At 31.5% G+C, this 20,157-nt stretch overlaps 1 protein-coding gene across 5 annotated transcripts in view; it reads right to left on the bottom strand.

The window, feature by feature from the left end:
* LOC107444767 (sushi, von Willebrand factor type A, EGF and pentraxin domain-containing protein 1) overlaps positions 1-20,157 on the bottom strand; it is a 179,539-nt gene that overhangs the window by 38,344 nt on the left and 121,038 nt on the right. For all 5 annotated transcript variants that reach the window (XM_087167214.1, XM_087167215.1, XM_087167216.1 and 2 more), the window contains 5 exons: positions 19,701-19,874; positions 19,448-19,621; positions 12,354-12,530; positions 8,144-8,323; positions 216-389 (listed from right to left, as the gene is read on the bottom strand). In XM_087167214.1, coding sequence (XP_087023340.1) covers positions 216-389; positions 8,144-8,323; positions 12,354-12,530; positions 19,448-19,621; positions 19,701-19,874 — 879 coding nt within the window. The remainder of the gene's footprint in view (positions 1-215; positions 390-8,143; positions 8,324-12,353; positions 12,531-19,447; positions 19,622-19,700; positions 19,875-20,157) is intronic.

Genomic DNA, 20,157 nt, shown 5'->3' with positions numbered 1-20,157 from the left:
TCCAAGTGGTCACCCACCCGCCCACTGACCGAAGCCAGTAATGCTCGACTTGGGTGATCTGCTGGGGTCTTAACGATCAGTCCACTGTGGGACTGGAAAATTAAGGAACTTCATCCCATATTTATTTATCACACTCCGTTTTTCTTTTTAAATCAATAAAAAAATAATCTTCTTCTGTAACCGGTTAATGATAAACATTGATTGAAAAGACTTACTTTCGTTGCAAACTGGTGTGCTGCCGGTCCACAGTCCGAAACTGCACTCGGTTAGGTTTGGGCCCGTCAACTTGTAACCATCTTTACAGCGAAACAGAGCTTTCATGCCGTGGTCAGTTTTGGGGGCAATCACCATGCCGTGGCGGGGTCTTGTGGGAAGGGTCTTGCACCGGGCTGCAAAATATTAAAAAAAAATTTAATTTTTCAAAATAAAGGAAGTCAAAAATTATTTAACCTGGAAGATTATCATTATAGAAGTCGTGGTGGCTCAGGGTTTATTACTTTCTTTCTTATTACATTTCTTTTATCTCTTTCTTTCCTTCTTTTTTGGACTTCTTTAATAAAAGGCTCTCTTGGTTTGAATTTCCGAATGACGATCTACAATCTCTATCCAAATGATTAGACGCACTTTAAGATTTTATGTAAAATCTTAATGATCTGTGGTGATTAGGTTAAATATATTAAATAAATTAATTCAATAAAAATTAACTATCAACACAGTTTAATAATAATAAAACATAAAAGAAATTATATTAAGTTACAAGTAGAAAGACGAATAGGATTAGCGACAGCAGCATTTCAAAAATGGTGTAAGTTTATCAGTCGGCAAGATGGAATGAATGTTAGACAATTGACCTGTTGCCATTTCTTGAAACTAAGGTTTTAACTCAGAGATGTTGCCATCTTATAGAATTTTCATTTCCTTGAGGGGAAAGTTTCGTACTGCCACCTGGCGAGCAAAGTTCATCGCCATCTGGTGAGAAGGTGGTTCACCACAGATCAATATATATACTATACAGCTTTATTGTTTTTATGAGACCGGTTTGCAATTTGTTTAAGCTCCCGTTTCAATGGATGAACATTGTTATGCAATGCGTTAAAAATAAATACAAATAAGGAAGTCTATAAAGATTAAAAACCCATGTATGTCCAAAGATAAAAGTATTGCCTATAAACTCGTGCAAATCATGTCATTATTGAAAAAGTACACTGCTTCTAATCATTTGATTATTTTATACTAATGTAATATAATAGATATTCTATATTTATGTAATACCTCGTCTCATTTATCCAATTTATTTAATCTATTCATACACCAACGTAAAGAAGTGCAAACAGTCACGTCAAAACAATAAGGCTGTATAGAGCAGTGATTCTCAACCTTTTTTTTTGTGGCGGCACACTTATAACGATTTCAAAATTTGACGGCACACAATGAAAAAAAATAGTTTAAAAGTTGTTTACTTACCAATAATAGTCTGTTAAATGATCTGTGATTATAATTTTGAACGTGGAATAAAATAATATGTACCGTCATATACTTTGTGCAGCGGGGGCTACTTTGTGCAAATTGGAATTTGGCATTTTTCAAGTGCTGCTTTTCAGTATTATGTTTATTTCACGTTAAAAATGAGTAGAATTTGAAGATAGAAGTCTCTTCTATTACTACAAACATTTTTTTCGAATTTTAAAACAATCTCAGAGTGTGTTTCGTTCATCCAATGTCAACAACTTTCCGAAGACGTCGGATGTCGAAAAGTGTGCGTGGAAACTTTAGCTGTGAAATGCAAAGACGTTGATAAAACAATTGTCGTAAGTGCAAAATTCTTTATTTATATATTAATAAACAATTATATCATGTTAGCGTTAAAAAAATTTGAAAATTAATAACAAATAAACTGAAAATGAAAAAAAATGCACTTTGGGGCTACTTTGTGCAAAGTTTGATTCGTTTTTTTTTTCGACAGAAAAATGGTCAGACGTTATAAAAAAATACCTGGAACGAGAAACTACCATGATTATACTTTAGAAAAGCTGCAACAATGTTTGCAAGTTGTTGCTGGTGGTATGTCGATTGCAGAAGCTTCTCGGAAATACAAAATCCGCAAAAATACTATCTCTAATAAAATTCACAAGAACCACGTGAAACTTCCTGGTAAACTGTTATTTTCCTTCTACAAAGATTTTTCTAATGAATTAATCAAACTATTTAACGCATAAAAATATATTTTATAGGACATCAGGTGATTTTGACAGTAACTGAAGAGCAAGTTCTGTCATGTTCATTCATGGATGTTATGTTCAAAATTAACAATATTATAAATGTTAATGAATATGTAATAATTATTTTTTTTAAAATTTCATCCATTTCAATGTTTAAAAATGTATATGGTTTTCTTTTGTTTAAACTTAAATGTTTTGAAATAAACATTCTTTTTAAGAAAAAATTCTTCAAAAAAATGGTTTTTTAACGCTGAAAATTATTTTTAAACTAATATCTATACATATCTTGATGTTTTTGTCTTTAAAAATGTCAACAATTAACTTTTTTAACAATTTTATATCAATATTTTACTAAAAACATGATTATTAAACTGAATTCCTATCGCTGCACAAAGTAGCCCCATTTGGGGGCTACTTTGTGCAAGGTATGTTTTGACTAATTATTCGTAAATATTACATACAAATAATGCCAATATTGATCAAATTCACTCGTCTGAGTCCAGTTATGAATATAATATCGATAAATTTTACTAAAGTTTGAATTAACATAGTTTTTTTACATGTCAAAGTTCAAAAACTGCGAAATCCTGCACAAAGTAGCCCCGAATGACGGTACAACAAAAGTACGTTTATTAAGGGATTAATTATTTCTTTCGACTAATTTTTTATGAGTTAGTAACAGTTATTTATCTTTTTTGCTAGTTATTAAGTGTTAGCTTGTTTTCTATAGTTATTAACTGCTCGTTTTTTTTACATTAATTATTATATTTTTGTGATTTCTTACTAATTAGTTTTTTTGCTAATTATTAATTGTTAGTTTATTTTTTTTTGCTAGTTATCCTTTGTTAAATTGCTTTTATAACTAATGACTGCATAGTTTACTTTAATGATTAGCCTTCATTTCCGTTGGAAAGTTAATATTTAGCTTGTTTTAGCTTTTGTTAATTATTTTAATTGTCATTAAATTTCCTACTAACTTTATTGTGTGTCCTTCTACACTTCCTTCTTATTGTAAGTAATTTTAAGATTGTCACATATATATATATATATATATATATATATATATATATATATATATATATATATATATATATATTATAGTCACCTAAGTATTTGCTCATCGAAACATCTTGTCTTAATTGTACGGCACCAAAAGAATAGGTTTTTTCAACTAGCGAGTATTGTAGATGATAAAACGGCCAGAGAAAAAAAAATTTCTTTAGGAGAATCTTGAATGCGAAAATTATTTATATTTCTTAAATACTTAAAAAGAGAGAGAGAAGTATACTTTTTAAATTTGCATAATAAGTAGATGCAGGTGCAATATTTTGCTCTAATAATCCATTTTTTCTTTAAAAAAAAGTTTTAGCAAAAGTAATTACGTAAAGTATTATATTTCATCCTAAAAATTGTAGCAACTTTCCATCATCGCTGAGTCATTTCTAGAATGCTTACATTGTTATCTTGTGCAGACTATCTAGTCAATCTATCAATTAACTGATTTGCACTTTAAGTAGATAAAGTGCACATGAATGGCTTCCATATTATCGTCATTCAAAAGATTCTCCCCCACCTATTTCTTACTGATAATATTTCGATTTAATTCTTATTCAATTGTAATACTATTTTAAATCATTTGATTTTTTTATTAAATTATAGTTATTTAATTGATAAATTCTATCCGTAATATGTTGAATCATTGATTCTTTAATCATTAAATAAGTAACTTTGTGTTCAGTAACTGCCGTTCCAAAAAGAATCTCCCTTCATTTACTGATTATCAAAAGGTAACATAATAAATGAATCTCTTTTTTTTGCCACTTTAACAGTTAATTTAATTTGCCTATTACTGAAGAATAATTGATTCGCGTGCTCAAGAATTTTCATTCAAAAAAATAATCCTTTATTTCCTTCTAAAATAGCCATTTTTAATGTCTTCTCCTTTTTATCGCCGTTGTACGAGGATCTTCTCTCTTCTAAAGAAGCTATAAAAGACAGATTGGAGGCGCGTATTTTTACACTTGACAGATTCATTCCATAAGCGGGCAACTTGGCAAAGACCATTACAGCCAGATTGCACGCCATAAAAATGAATGGATATTATAAAGAGGAAGCCATATTTTATTCAACCGAAGAGTAGAGCCTTGCAAATATGGAACCCCCTTCAGAGAAGAATTCTTCAAGAATACAGTTTCAAGACACAAAAGGAGAAGTGAATTTATTTTAAAGTTGAGGTTTAAGAACTTTTTTTTAAAAAGGATAACGAGTAAAAAGAGCTCTAGTTAAAGCATCAAATGTTTCAATCATTGTTTAAAACAAAATAGTGCTTCCCTGGTGTATTTCACATAGGTTAGAATGATTAGAACAATTACTCATTGTTCTCCTACAATCCCCCATTACAGCTCGTTTGCTATTTCATACCATTAGAACAAAACCGTCCATTCCAACCGAAATGTTATCATTTGAGAACCATTATTTTTTTTATGTAACCTCGCAATAACACACCAATGTAGTTTAATAAAGGACATTGTCAGCCAAACAAAGTCCGAAGACCAGTGGGATTTTTTTTTTACAGTGTATAATTATACTGCGTTTAAGGGGTTACAGTACCTTTGCAACAATTTTTTTAAATAAAGGTATAATCATTCATTTTGAGGTACTTTACATGCTTATTTAACTTGTAATCAATAATTTATCTTCAAAAAACAATTAAACTGCTTAAATGTTTTAAAATTTGAAAAAAAGTTGAAAAAATTCAAAATTTTGAAATCCCTAAGGCTTTTTTATTTTAACTTATTTTTCAAAATTTTTTTTTCTTAGTGCTTACAATATTCTTTTTAACAATTTTGTGCATTCATTTACTGATATATAAATTAGGCTATTTTTTATAAAATATTTTGTAAAAAAGTAGAAAAAAAGGGTAAATATTCCTGTTAGGTATATATAACATGCTGTAAAAATTGTAATACCTTATAAAATGCTTATTCCATGCACAGTTTAAATAAGTGTATTATACTTAATAATTAATATTACCTGTACTTAAGATAAAAAAGTTTACTTCAAAGCTTTATCTTAAATAGAAAAAATTCCTTAGGGATTTAATCAAGATCAAAACACAAAATTATCATTTATGAGAAAAAGCCCTTTAAAGTTTGTCTGCAGAGCAAGATTCTGTATTAGGACAATCTAAAATCATTCATAACTTTTTCAAAAATGTAGATAGAGACATGATTTTTTTTTAGTGCATTTGAAATAGTTTGAAGTTTTATTATAAGCAATAAAAAAAAAATTGGTATTTTTGTCATTTTTTGCGTACTGTGAGCCCTTGAAACAGCAAACAGCTAACCTATTTGCTCTACTTTAGAGTAATAAAAGCATATTTTACAGCAAAAGAATATATGGGGAAATTCTTACAGTACTGTTACGTCATAAATTAATAAATAATCATAATAACCAGTTATAGCCGTATTTAACGCAATGCAATTTGTGTCTCTTCCCTCGTTCTTTTGACCTTTGAAGTTTTTCTCACAGCCTGCTTCTTTTGATCAGCGATACAAAATTTCACGAGAAGAATCAAAGCTTCATTTAGGTGGGAGCTTAAAAATCACTCCATTCAATAATTTTCTCAGACAGAAAATGGCGGCCTGTGTGAAGAAGAATCTTTCCAACGATTTCATTCCACTCGCCTCATGTGTCGTCAACACTTTTATTTTCGACCCTATGAAAACCTTTACGAAATAACGATGCTTAACATTTAAAATAATTCCTCAAATCTTTTCATTCTCAGTGCTAAGAGGCAGAAGAAATGCCAAACGATAAATTCCTTTCAGCCTCCATCTTTTTATTTATTTATTTTTTCTTTGTTAATCTCAGGCCTGAATAGTCGTCTGACACTAAATATTAAATTAGATTAAAAACAAAACATTCAGGTTAAAAATAATTATAATTTCACCCTCTTTGAAATCGGACATATCAAATGAAGAGTTTTCTAAAAGAAGGGGAATTTACAAAAGGAGCAATTAGAAACCTCACAAAAGGGTCTTTTAGAAAAAGAAAGAATTTTCCGTCGTCCATTACATGTTTCTCTTTACGCTCTGCTCCCTTCGTTTAAACGTGTATTTTTATTCCAGCTGAAGTTAAAATCTCATAAAAGTTTGGGCAAAACAGAACATTTCTCAGAGGATCATTCCGTAAAATATTTTCGGAAGGAAAGATTTTTAACTGAATCTCATCGAAATAAATCGTATTGTATGTTTTTCTCGTCATTCAGCAACGGATCAAAAATATAAGACGTTATTTTGGGAATCTGTTTCCAATAAATTTAGATATTTTTTTAAGGTTGTGCCTGACTTTTCGTGACATGTTTAGGTTCTATTTATTTGCTCGTTAAAAAAATTATAGTATTTGTTCGTCATATTCGATGGGAAAGGAGAATTGTATATTTGTGCTCAAAAAATTACGATTTTTGAATCATCCAGTTCATTATGAAAGAGTTGCCAAACCAGATGTTCTAATTCTCCACATCATTTAATGTGGAAGTGAAATAATAGTGAAGTAAATAGTAAGGTTCACCAAGGAATAATAGTAAGGTTCACCAGAATAGTATTGCCCCGACGTTTTATGTTCTAATTGCGGTGGTCTCTTTTGAAATCGGATGTTGAAGTTATAGATATTGGGGAAAAACCCTCGTTCTTTATTTCCCCATTCAAAGCACACACATTCGAATGACAATTAAAGGGAGCGACTCACGAAAATGTAACTATAATTTCTTTCTAAGTGGTCCCTACGAGAAAAAAATCATACGTTACTAGGGCAACCGCTCCAAAACATAAGCAGAAAAATGAGAGGAAGGTTAAATGATAATCTCACGTCAATGGTTATCTCTCTCTCTGGACTTGAAACGTTTCCAGTATTTTTATTTATTAACTGACCAGTTTAAATTCAAGAGTGACCGTTTAAGAATGAAGCTAAATACAGTCAAACCCCTCTATAGTGAACATCCGGAGTGAACGAAGTGTTCGCTTCTGTGCCTTGCTATACACATATAATATTTTTTTTGTGGTTATAGTGAACCAAAAGGAATTGGATAGTATGACCTTTTTTTCTGTCTTTGACTGATTTTTTTTCCCTTCCTTTTTGGGTAGTTTTGAAATTTCTCCATGAAATACATATACCGATTTTCAAAACTATCTATTGAGTGAGCCATAAGCATTTTTTCTTGTTTGCTTCTCTCTATCTCAGTTTCCCATCCCAACATTTTTTGTACACAAGACGAAGAGTCATAAAATATAATAGTGAACACATTTTTGTGAAATTGTTTCACAAACGAGATCCTTTCCCGACATCTGAATGTCAGTAGCGAGATAATCACGTGGTTCACTTCTGCCACCATTTTGGGGCCATATTCAATTTTTTAAAATAAATTGAAAAGTTATAACATAAAACACATTTACTGTTTCATTTAATCTTGTCTAGAAAGTACATATAAAGGATACTTTGTGAAAGAAAGGTCTATCGTTTAAGGTACCAAAGGTAATCTATAAGGTACCAAATGATTCATGAAGTACCTTTACATGCGTAAAGGATAAGCAAAGAATATTTTTTTTCGAGGAAATGAGGGGAAATAGGCAAAGAGGGGATGAATCTTAAACTGATGACTAAAATAAGGGATTGTCCTTTATAGTTTGTCTGTGAAATTTGAGAATCAACTGACAAATTCTAATAAATATAGTTTCTTTTTTTTTTTTTTTTTTGAATCACGTCATCGACTTATTAACTGTTACTAAAATTATTTTAGTTTTTCACTTTAAATGAAATTCAAAACTTGCTGAATGAAGCAATAGTATATAAACAAGTATTTTTTTTTTCATTTATATATCTAGCGATTATTAAAACTACGTAGAAGAAAAAAAAGAATTTATTACCTGGTATGCAGGTGGGTATGTGCGTCCATGATCCGTTATTGCAGGTAGCAGGTGTGTTATTGTAGCGAAGCTCATATTGGGCAATGCAGTCCACGCTGATATGTTTTCCGTGACCTACTTTGGCATCCGGAGCATAGTTAGTAACGCGTCCATGCTCAATAGGAGGAACAGAGCAGGGAGCTGCAATGAAACAGAATGAAATTCTCATTTCTTAAATGGATGATCATTTCTGAAACTGACATGACTTACAATTTTTCACCTCTCTTAGCTAACTTATTTTTGCTATATTATGAAAAAAAATTATACTCTTCATATTAAATTTGTTTTAGATTTATTGATGATTTAATTATCTTTAATTTTCAAGATTATAGTATTTTATTAAATAATATTTATCCCGAGGAATTAATCGTGCTTCGTAATCATGATGATAACATTAATTTCAATTTTTTGGATTTAGGTATTATATATATATTTGCTTTGAAGAATAAGAGAAAAGAAGAAGAAAGTATCTGCTTTGTTTATTTATACGATAAAAGAAATTATTTTAATTTTAATACAAATAAACTAATTACTTCGACTTTATTGCTTTGGCTCTATTGATACAATATTAGAAAGCTCTACTCTTTGCGGATATAATCGTGTAAACTGGTAAAAAGATTATATCTTATTTTCCGGATTTTTATAATTTTTTTTCCTTTTTAACTTTTATTATTATTATTCTTCATTTTTCCTTTTCTCATTGTTCTGTGATTTTTTTCATGTTTTCTCTACATTTTAATTTTTATATATATATATATATATATATAGGATGTTTTTAAAATCATACTAATAATTCAGAAGGACATCTTTTAGTTTAGAAAGGGGAACGCTATTGAAAAGATCCTGGAAATCAAAAGTAGCAATAGAATTAATTTTATTATGTTTAATGAATTCTAAAAAGGCTTGATTATTAGTGATAATCCAAGAGAAACCTTCTTTATAAATATTGTTAATAATTTTATTTAAGTAGTTAGAGAAAATGGTGCCAGGTTTAGTTAAATAAGTATTAGATCCACATGTGATAATTCTAAATTTTACAGGAATTTTATAAAATTTAGGACTGATAATTAAGTAAGGAAATTGTATATTGCGAATTTTAATTTTTAATCTCTTATATAAAGCTAGCATTTTTTTTAATGACAGTATTATTATTGAAATTACTAAGTTTAAAATGTTTACTATTTTTTAATTCCGTATTTAAAAGTTCAACATAGAATTTTTTTACAGAAGATTGCATAATTATTGTTAGCTTTGTCTATGGGAGTAATTACAGTACCAACGTCAATAGCTCTGTTTACAATTTACTACTGTAAATAGAGTTATTTACAGCCTTGTTTTAAATTGGTTTCATGAATCCATATCCAGATATACACCGCAACATCTCCTGGCACCCTTCTAGGAATCAATTGCGATCGAAGCTCCCAGACTGCCTTGGCCACATTCTCAACTGGTCACCTAAAGTATCTAACATTCGAACGTGGCACAAAAATTTGTAAAAAATGCTGCGTCCATTCAGCCTCACGGAAACATATACTTGATTGTGTCGGACTATCCAGGGCGGACTTCCTTCTTGTCATCGACTTTCTGGCTGTCAAGAACTTTTTGGAGTCTTTGAGGATAAGCAACAACCTATCCAGATATCAAACAAATGATGGCAGCGATCCTTACAGGATTTATAGACACTGTCAACCTTCATCTATGAAAAGGTACCCCCCCTCCATGGAATCGAGTTAACATGTGAATTGTATTTTTGTAGCACTACACGGCGTCTTGAGTAATACGGACAAAATTTGGGTTGCATTTGACAACATTTTCAACAATTCGCCGTCTTCCCAAATCCTCTTTTCTCCAAACGTTAAAATAAAAATGGAAGTGAAAATAGAACTTCACTCGTCCTCTTGAAGAATATCATCTCTCATGCATACAAAACAACAGTAAACTCTCGCTACTACGATACAACAATAACTCCCTCTATTACGATAATGTTTCGTAGTCCCGACGAACTTCCAAATTAATTAATATTATTCTACTCTCTATATTACGATATTCCCTGAAGCAATAAACCCCTGAAAAACGATTTTTGTTCCAAATTTCTACCTTATTTTCTCCATTTATTAATGGCTTCCAAATAATGGTAAAAAAATCTGATTTTATCATCTTTTGCAATTTTTCCTTTTTTTTTCTGAGAAGAAAAGGCTCACTGCTGACCACCCCAAGACTGTTCCATTCTTAGAATGGCCTCCCTTATCTCTTAAGAAGTCACAGTCTTAACATTCCTATCTGATGTTAAATTTGAGTCACAAATGACCACAACCATCACATTAACAATGAAAGAGAATTTTTTCCGTAGAGGATGGATGGAGCACCATTCACAAACGAAAACCATTTTCATGCTTTGAACCCAATGCGTACTTCGTAAGTTGACTTCAAAAAAATGATTAGACAAACAAAAATATCGGATTATTTTCAATAAAAACGGTTTTCAGGTATGTTTACGATCTTATTTCAATTGTTTTTTTTATATTGAACCATCATTAACACTTTGCAAATTAATTTTTGGCACAATATATAAATACATTTATAGTTAATGTAGGGGAGAGTGGGGTCAATTGTAACATTTTTTACTTAACTATTTTTAACTAAAAAAAAATCCAATATATTATTATTATTAATTGACAGACTAGTAAAGTAGACTATCCTCTACTAGAAAAAAAATAAATACCTTATTTTAAATGTTATTATATTAGTTATTAACAATTCTTGATAGTCGTACACTTGTTACAATTGTCCCCACTTACGGGGTCAATTGTAACAGTTCATAAATTCAACTAAAACATAGTTAATTATGCATATTATCATAGTTGTGATATATTTTTTTATTGATCAAAAAAGTAGTGATATTTTAGGAGTAAAAAAAATAATGAGCAGAGACCTAAAGGGTTAAACTTTTAACTTTAAGGGATTAGAAATTTTAATTTATGCTGTGAAAGGTGACAAATAAAATAATGCACATGCAACATAATATAAATGATATAGGAAACTATTGGTGGTTCTTAAAGAGTTAAGTAATGGTTTGTAAACATAAGATTATTTATTTTCAGCTGTTACAATCGTCCCTTTACTTATTGTTACAATCGTCCCCAAGACCCCATTTCAGCTTCATTTGTAAAAAACAGTGCTAGTTAATTAACAAAACTAATCTTTTTTTACTGAAATGTTAATTAAGGTGTCCACTTACATATTCGGTTACTAATTTTTATTTGTTTAAACAAAATTACTTCGTCACAATATAATATTCTAATACCAAAAAAAGTACTTACGTAGCGTGAAAATATCTTTTGTGATGTAACTCTTTCAAAAGTACATAAAAATGGTTGCCAGCAGGGGTGAAAACGTAGATTTAGTAAATTCACCTTGTGCGCCACCTAGGAACCAAATCTAGAACCCGACATTCGAAATTTTTGCTCTGTTACAATCGTACCCTGTTACAATTGACCCCACTCTCCCCTACATATCAATGGTCTGTCCAGACATTTTGTGAAAGGTCCGTTTTTGTAAAATTGTGAAAAAATGACTCGTCATTTGTGAATATGAAATAGGCGTTTAGTCACATTCTTTCAACCAGGGTCCTGCTTTTGTGAATGTGTGCAAATAGGGACCTGTTATTGCAAAAAAAAAATTTTTTTAAAAGGAGTTTTTAAATTGTAAATAGATACAAGATTATACTCAACTCTGTAAAATTATAATAACAAAAATTAAATTTTCAAAAATAAACAGCAATTGCTGCTACTGAATTAGAGATGCAACATTCAAATATTTGGTGTTTAGCCTATACTGCTGAACGCAGAATATTCATTTCGGATGTATAATGGAAGAAGCGTCTGCCGAAGACAAAAATTTGATTTGTTTACATCCATCTTTCTTTTTTCAGCTAAGGGAAGGTATTATTCGATTAGCAAAACAATAATGAAGATAAACAAATTTGTGAAGAGTCCATTTTTATGAAAAGGTATTTTGTGTTCTTCTAAACATTCCCCTGCATATATAACATCAAAAAGTTAAAAAAGAAAAATCTTATTGCGTCCCCAAAGTATGTCGATATAACACTGAATTTATTGTGTACCCAAAATAGTGGTTTTAACTGTAATTGTTGTAGAAAAGGGACACTTACCCATGCACTTTGGAACTGGATGACTCCAGGTCCCATCTTGCTGACATGTGGTGGTGGCAGACTCTCCCACAAATGTCATGTTTTCCAGACAACTGAAATAGATGACAGTCGCAAATCTCGTACTCGTACCCTTCACGTATCCGTTATGAAGAATACCAGGACTGCCGCATTTAATCTCTGGAAGAAAAGAAAACGTTTCTCAACACCCCATAAAATAGTGCAATAAATGTGTTAATTCGGTTGTCATTTACAATAATTGTATGAAATTTCGTTGGCTAGCTCAAATATTTCAGAAAACATTTCTATTGAAAAAAAAACTTCCCTTTTTTTTGCAATAGCTTTAACACTAGAAAGACTGAAACTTAGTATATACCTATAGTGCCCAAAAGCAGTAAAAATGACTACATTGTGAAAGAATAAATGCGTAAAGAAATGTGCTTAATTAATTTTTATATTTTTTATATTATTTACAGTTATATAACAAGTTAATAGTAAATATTAACAATAAAAAAATTGACTACTTTTGGAAAGAAAATATTAATTGATGCATTACTATTTGTACATTTTTTTACAAATGAAAAAAAAATTTAAATGATTTCCTTTCGGCAACCTAGTGTTAAAAAGAGCCCTGATGCCTCAGAGAGTTGGCCTTCTAATGAGGTGCACCGGGTTCGAATCCCAGCGATAGTTGGCCAACCATTACGAATTTCACATCCGGCTTACACCGATCACAGTGCTGACGTGAAATATCCTCAGTGGTATCAGGATCATGGGTTAGAGTCCCCTTGCCATCAGGCTAACCGTGGGAGGTTCTCGTGGTTTTCCTCTCCATGTAACGCAAATGCGTGTTAGTTCCATCAAAAATCCTCCACGAAGGCAAATTTCTCCCAATACTAGATCCAGGAGTTTCCTTGTATTCTGGATTGGGTTCAAAATGACAAAGCTACAGAGTTGAACATTAGTGGAACATTAGTTGTAGGGTCGGCTGTTCAACAGTTGTTATAAAATAAAAATATAACTTCAAATAGATTCAATAAAAATAAACAAAATTTAACTGAACAATTTTCAATTAATAACGAAATTATAATTTTAAGATTTGAAGGGAAAAAAACGTTACAAATTGCGCAGTATTGTGTTGTATTATTGTATTGTATTACGGACGACTGTTATAAAGTATTATTATTTGTTATTAAATTTTATCTTATGACACAAAATGAAATTTGTGGAAAATCCTTTGTCCTTTAAAGCTTTCTTTTAAGAAATACATAAACTACTCGGAAAATTGCTAGAAACGTTCTTAATTTTCAAGATATTAAAATTCGACTCTTTTTTTTATTACTTACCAAATATGATTCGCTACAAAATTATGAATTTTGTTTTCAACTTTTTTCCGTGCATGCACAATAAAAGAATTAATTTGAATCAATTACTTCTAGAAGAGAGAAGGCTTCAGCACAAACAAGACATTTGATTCTTTACTAATGACATCTTTAGCATTTTCCTCCAATGCACAGCTTAGTAGCCCAAACTGAGTGACATCAGTCGTATTTTTCCTCCACTGCGCAGTTTATGTTCGTTACATCGAACTGCTAAATCAACCCGTGCTAAGGCCTTCTCTATTCTATGAGGTGTTGTTTAAAAGCGGGAATATATCGAGATGAAATTGGATTAAATGAGCCGAATTATCTTCTTTGAAATGGTTATTAAAAAAAATACTTTATTCTTGAGTTTAATTATTTTATTTGTAACTGAAAAGTTTGAGGAGAAACAAAGATGCAATTATTTGTAAATTCGTATCGCTATTGTAGTTTATTTGAACACTATACTCGATGGAAAATATCGATACATTTTCAAATTTTGCTATTTCTCTTATCATTGACATTTTACTCAAATGGTTTCGTTAAAATGACTGAAATATTAAATAAATGATCGATTATGGGTCAAATACTTAGTGAAAACTTTCAAAAATCATGACAGGTTGAATCGAAAGAAAAAAAAAGTTAATTCTATAAAATTCTCAAACCAATATATCGACGGAACCCTACAGATTCTATAAAACCCCTTTTAGGTGCACCCGTGGAAGGATCTCGGGGTCATTAGGGGGAGCGTGAAATTATTCAGGCTTATCATTATATATGTATTTTCATTATTTTATATTTTTATTCTGCTTGAGCTGGGAATTCAGTACTCCAGAGAGATATATTACTTCCAAATTCTTCTTTTTTTCTCGAAATGATTGAACTGTTTCTTTTTATCAGAAAATATAGCTCTCTAAAATCGGGACTTTCTTCTTAGAAACAAGCAACAGACATTGTACTAAGTTTTTCCAATTTCATAATTCTCGATAAATCAGGGTTCAAGAGTGGCGAGCTTTATCGTATGCGCGCTGAATTTTACACAAGTCACCTGCAACTCATCCAAAATAAACTAAAAATGTGTTTTTTATCAGACTATTCCCCCAACTAACATTTTTAAAACTAATTCAAATTATCTGAACACAATTTCTAAAACAAAATGATGTCTACATTCCTTTAAATATATGGAATATTTTTTTCCCTTTTTCTACGGAATGAAGGGAATAATATTACTTATACTATGCTTATGAATAAAATATGATTTTGAATATGCTAAGTTTCCGATGGCATCGGAAATAAAGCATCGTCAAATTTTATGCAAACATTTGTCGGGTGGGGGGGGGAGTAATTCCATTACAAATACTTAATAAAAATGCTTCGCTAAAGAAATTCCATTCCACTAAGAGAAGAAGGAAAGAAAAGAAACTAAAATACATAATCTCAAAATATTATCAAAGTTAGGAATTCAAAAATATCAGTTCCGTTTGATGTTCAAATCGAAGATAAAAAATACAAAATTTGATGTAGAAGCTACTTTTTAGTTATATGTTTTAAAACTATATATTGGTTATCTATTATTTATTGAAATGTTTTGCATTCAATACGAAATAAATATATGATAGAAACCTTCAGAGTTTAAACAGTAAGTACGTATAAAGAAGAAAAGAAATAATTACCTCCCCGTATTAAAAAATAGTAATAGTGAAGCCGCTATTTTGGGTGTTAAACTCACATTTTGTTTCGCTGCGATAAAATCTATAAGATTTAAACAATTGAAGAAAAAAAATGTACAGTGGAATGAAACAAAATAATATTCGATAATTTTCACAAGAATAGTTATTTATTAAATTTGCTGTAAAAAAAATAACATGATTTAAGAAATTAAACGTGCTGAAAGGGACATTTTTGTTTAGTAACTTAAACGATTTTTTTTTCCTTTTTGAAACTCCAATTTTCTTGAAAGTAATTAAAATTTTGATATTCCTATACTTTTTTTTCATTTAATTAACCGACTTCCCTTACCATTTCTTTTGAAAAAATATGCGAAAAATCAACATATTTTTTTTATTTCCTTAAAAAATACAAGGAACTACAACAAAACATAATACACAAGTTCTAAGTTGAAATTTACGGATATCTATTATCTTTACCTACGGACCCTGCATATCACGGATTTCTCTGATTCTTCGCTTTTTTCTCAACCTAAAAGTAATTGAGTCTTATTGTGTCGTTATAAGCCTTAACAATTGCTCAAACACATGTTAAAATAAACTTTTTTAATTTAACTGACGGCATTAAATACCGAATTATATCTATTGGAAAAATTTGGTCCTAAATAAATGCAAGATTTTTCTCTATATTGTTATGCAGAAAAACAAGACAGGAAAATGTCCCATATATATGGAGATAGAGAAGGTTTCGGGATCAAAATTTTTCCCAAACATCTGCATATAAATTGCTAAAGAAGCAGAACTTGTGGGTTTTTTTTTCTCCATTTAGAAAAGAAAGACTTTCGAGAATGAACAGGAAGTTCTGTTGCTCGAATAGCGTACAAAAGGCTGGAACTGGTTATTTGCACTTGTGGGTTGGCTTAAAAATTTCTTTCTTAAATCCAAAAAGGTTTATTTCGAGTTTGTGATTGCATTTTGTGAACCAAAAAGTTAATTTCATCTACAACACGTTTGCTTTTCTATTACAAAATCCTTTCATTTTTTCCGTTAACACCTCATGCACACTGCCCAAAAATACATGAATTTGATAGAATTTTCACGTACTCAATCTTTTTGATTCTTACCTTAACGTACCTTATAATATCAAATAAAGTAATACACAATGATAAATATTTAGTAAAAGTTATTTTTGCATGGAATTATCTTTGGATAAATGAATTTTATAATTATGTGTAAAAAATTTTCAGTTATCCCTTAAAAATTTCTCGAGTCACGGTGAAATACGCAAAATCGGTCAAAAAATAGGTTAGTTTATTTAACGAAAGTACGTCTTTTTGTCTGATTTCGTAACTTAAAATATCATCTGCACTCGTTAATTAGAGTAGTTAATTAATTAGCATATTTACCCTTTAAACCATTAAGATGGAGTCCTAAAACGTGATGATCCGATCATTAGATCAAAAAGTTATTCAGGTTGGTCCGCTTTTTATTTTTCGCACTGTACTTACAGCTTACGCGCAATTCATTAAAACTTATGAATTCTTAATTTTCTTTGCCAATTTCTCCTTTCTTTGCCAATCTTTCTTCGTCCATTTATTATATTATTTTCCTCATTTTATCCTAAATTTGAATTTAATTTATTCTGGCTTGCATTCCAAAACTTAACTATTCGAAGAATTTGCGGAGTGATTATTTTTCTCAAAACAATGGGAGGGATACAATGATTTATAACGGCGTTAATGTTAAATGGTTTTCTAAGCGTCACGACGTTTTAAATGATATCACTCTTAACGACTCTCTTAACTGAAATTCTTAAACGTCTCTATCCATAATCTTATAAACTGTCTCTAATTCACCTTGCTACTGCCTGAAAAAAGGCTTTCCATAAAATGAACATTCGGGGATAGTGTTGAGCAGAAGATTCTTTTATGAATGAAACGCGGTAATATTTTTTATAACATCTATCGCTAGCTCTTTTCTTTCGATAGCCCGACGAGCAGTTAAAGGTAGAACTGTTTCATACCGCGCACCCTCAGTTATCTCTCTCGATTCAATGAATCACCGACCCTGCTCGTTGAACTCAGCCTACTATGCTTTACAACGATGATCTACTGGTCACCGTGTCTGAGAATCAGTCCACTATAAGACGGTCACTTCCCCGAAAGGGCGGTCACTGAAAGATGGAACTATTCCATACACATTTTCGTGGGTTCGTTCACGTGTATCTATTAAACTTTTTTTTTAAAAAATGTGAATAAAGTGTTGTTGTAGTTCATTTACGTCGCACTAGAGCTGCACAATGGGCTATTGGCGACAGTCTGGGAAACATCCCTGAGGATGATCCGAAGACATGTTATCACAATTTCGATAATCTGCAGAGGGGATGGCACCACCGCTTCGGTAGCCCGACGACCTCCACGTGAAGTCGAGCACTTCACGGTAGACCAGTTTAACGAGGACTCATGCCCTCGGTCCCTACGCAGACTGATCCAAGTGGTCAACCATTCGGACACTGACAGCAGCCAGTGATGCTCGACTTCGGTGATCTGCCGTATCTTAACGATCAGTCCACTGCAGGTCCTTATGAGAGCCTCGTTAAATAGAAGTGCGACTGTAGTTCAAAAAGTGAAAGAGTTTTATGTATTAAAGTACTACTTCCGACGCATACTTATGCTTTACATTGCTCTCAAAGAAACTATCTTAACAGGTAAAATATATTTTCCGATGAATCTGATATGCTGAACTAAGAAATCAATCACGAGACTATCAGAGGACTAATAAACTTGCTAATAAAGCGGTTTCTGACTAACCATGGTTTACGATGTTTCTTTACTTTCTGAAGTTTTCAAGTTCCAGAATGTTACTCACACGATTTCCAATAATATACTTCATAATTTGAGATCAAATTTCATTTTTCAGTAATTTATGTAACTTGAACTATGAATTAACGCACTTCCTCTCAAATAAATGAATTTTCTTTTAATATTTCTACAAAAATTTTCTCACTTAAACTTTAAATATCATTGTATTTTAATTTCGAATCAACATTTTTTCGTACTGATTAGCAGAATAACTTGATTGAGTAAGTCATGCCACTTCTTCATTGGTTTTTTTAGCAAAGAAAACTTTACAGTAAAATTTAAAGAATTCTTACTAAAATTAAATTCTACATATAATAAGCATCTTCTTCATGAGAAAATAAAAAAGTTTAAACAACTGCGTGTCTATGCAATGCATAGTTGAATAACATTGAAAATTTTACTGTAAAAATATCTTAACCCCATAAAACTTACATCTGATTAATTATGAGACTAGGTCAATAAATTAAAAAACATTTATTTCTCCTCTTACGTCAAAATATTAATAGAGAAATGCACTGAAATTTATTCAAGTAAGGTTAAGTGCTAAAATTTCACGTTCGCTCTCTGAAAATACTAAAATAACACGGTAACATCTACTAATCACTATGTACGCAAAAGACAATAAGTCGGAACAATAATTAAAGGGTAAATTACTTAGTGTTGTAGTTCATTTCATTTACGTAGCACTAGAGCTGCACAATGGGCTATTGGCGACGGTCTGGGAAACATCCCTGAGGATGATCTGAAGTCACGCCATCACAATTTCGATAATCTGCAGAGGGGATGGCACCACCGCTTCGGTAGTCCGACTACCTGCACGCGAAGTCGAGCACTTTAAGGTAGACCAGTTTAACGAGGACTCATGCCCTCGGTCCCTACGCAGACTGATCTAAGTGGTCACCCACCCACACACTGACCACAGCCAGTGATGCTTGACTTCGGTGATCTGCTGGGATCCGTGTCTTGACGATCAGTCCACAGCGGGGTGATATATATATATATATATATCTCACAAAAAATATTACATCCTAATTGCGATCCTAATTATTATCCTAATACAGGATATTACATCCTAACACAGATCAAAACTTATAATTATTTAAAAAAATAAAAAAACCTCTCTCCTTTATTTTCCCATAAAAAATTTAAATCAAAATGGAATTTATTTTTGTTCAAATCCACAGCATTGTTTACTCATTAGTGCTTACCTTCGCAGTAGGGTTCCTCTCCTTCCCACTTCTTATTCGCTTCGCAGGTTCGAGTCACGGGACCGACTATCCTGTATCCATAAAGGCACTCGTATCGAGCCACTGACTTATAAGTGGAGGTAGTGTAATCCACTCTGCCATTTGTAACATCTATCGGTAGAGGGCACTGCACAGCTAAAGGAGGAGGACAGAGAGGAGATTGAACAAGAAATATAGGTGATGAATCAAAAGAAGAAAGGGTAATAATACTCACGACGACAAGAGGGTAAAAGTCCGCTCCATTCTCCTTTCGTCTCGCAGTATCTGTTGGCTCTGCCCACCAATTCATACCCTGCGTTGCAGTGGTAGGTCACTCTACTGGTAAATGTAAAAATCTCTCCTTCTCTCCAACCATTCTCTATCTCACCTGGGTGGTCGCATGACCTTGCTACAGGAGAATTTGCCGAACATCAAAACATAGGCACGGAATAAAATTAAATCATTTTTGCTTAAATAAAACGTTCATTTTTACTTCATAAGGATGAGACTCTTAAAATAACTTTCAAATAATCTTAAACATAGCAGTTCTACCAAATAATAAACATCACACTCAAGTACAAACTGAAAAACATCGGTGGCGTAACTAGATCACTTAAGAAATATAACAATAACGAAGGCACAACTAGATCACTCATCACTTTGTAATTTATTATCGTTTTCAAATTCCAGAT

Source organism: Parasteatoda tepidariorum, chromosome 7, assembly GCF_982258835.1.
Source record: "Parasteatoda tepidariorum strain Cologne lab strain chromosome 7, Ptep-v5.0, whole genome shotgun sequence".
Classification (NCBI taxonomy): domain Eukaryota; kingdom Metazoa; phylum Arthropoda; class Arachnida; order Araneae; family Theridiidae; genus Parasteatoda; species Parasteatoda tepidariorum.
The sequence above is the reverse complement of the archived record's forward strand: the minus strand, read 5'-3'. Positions and strand labels throughout refer to the sequence as shown.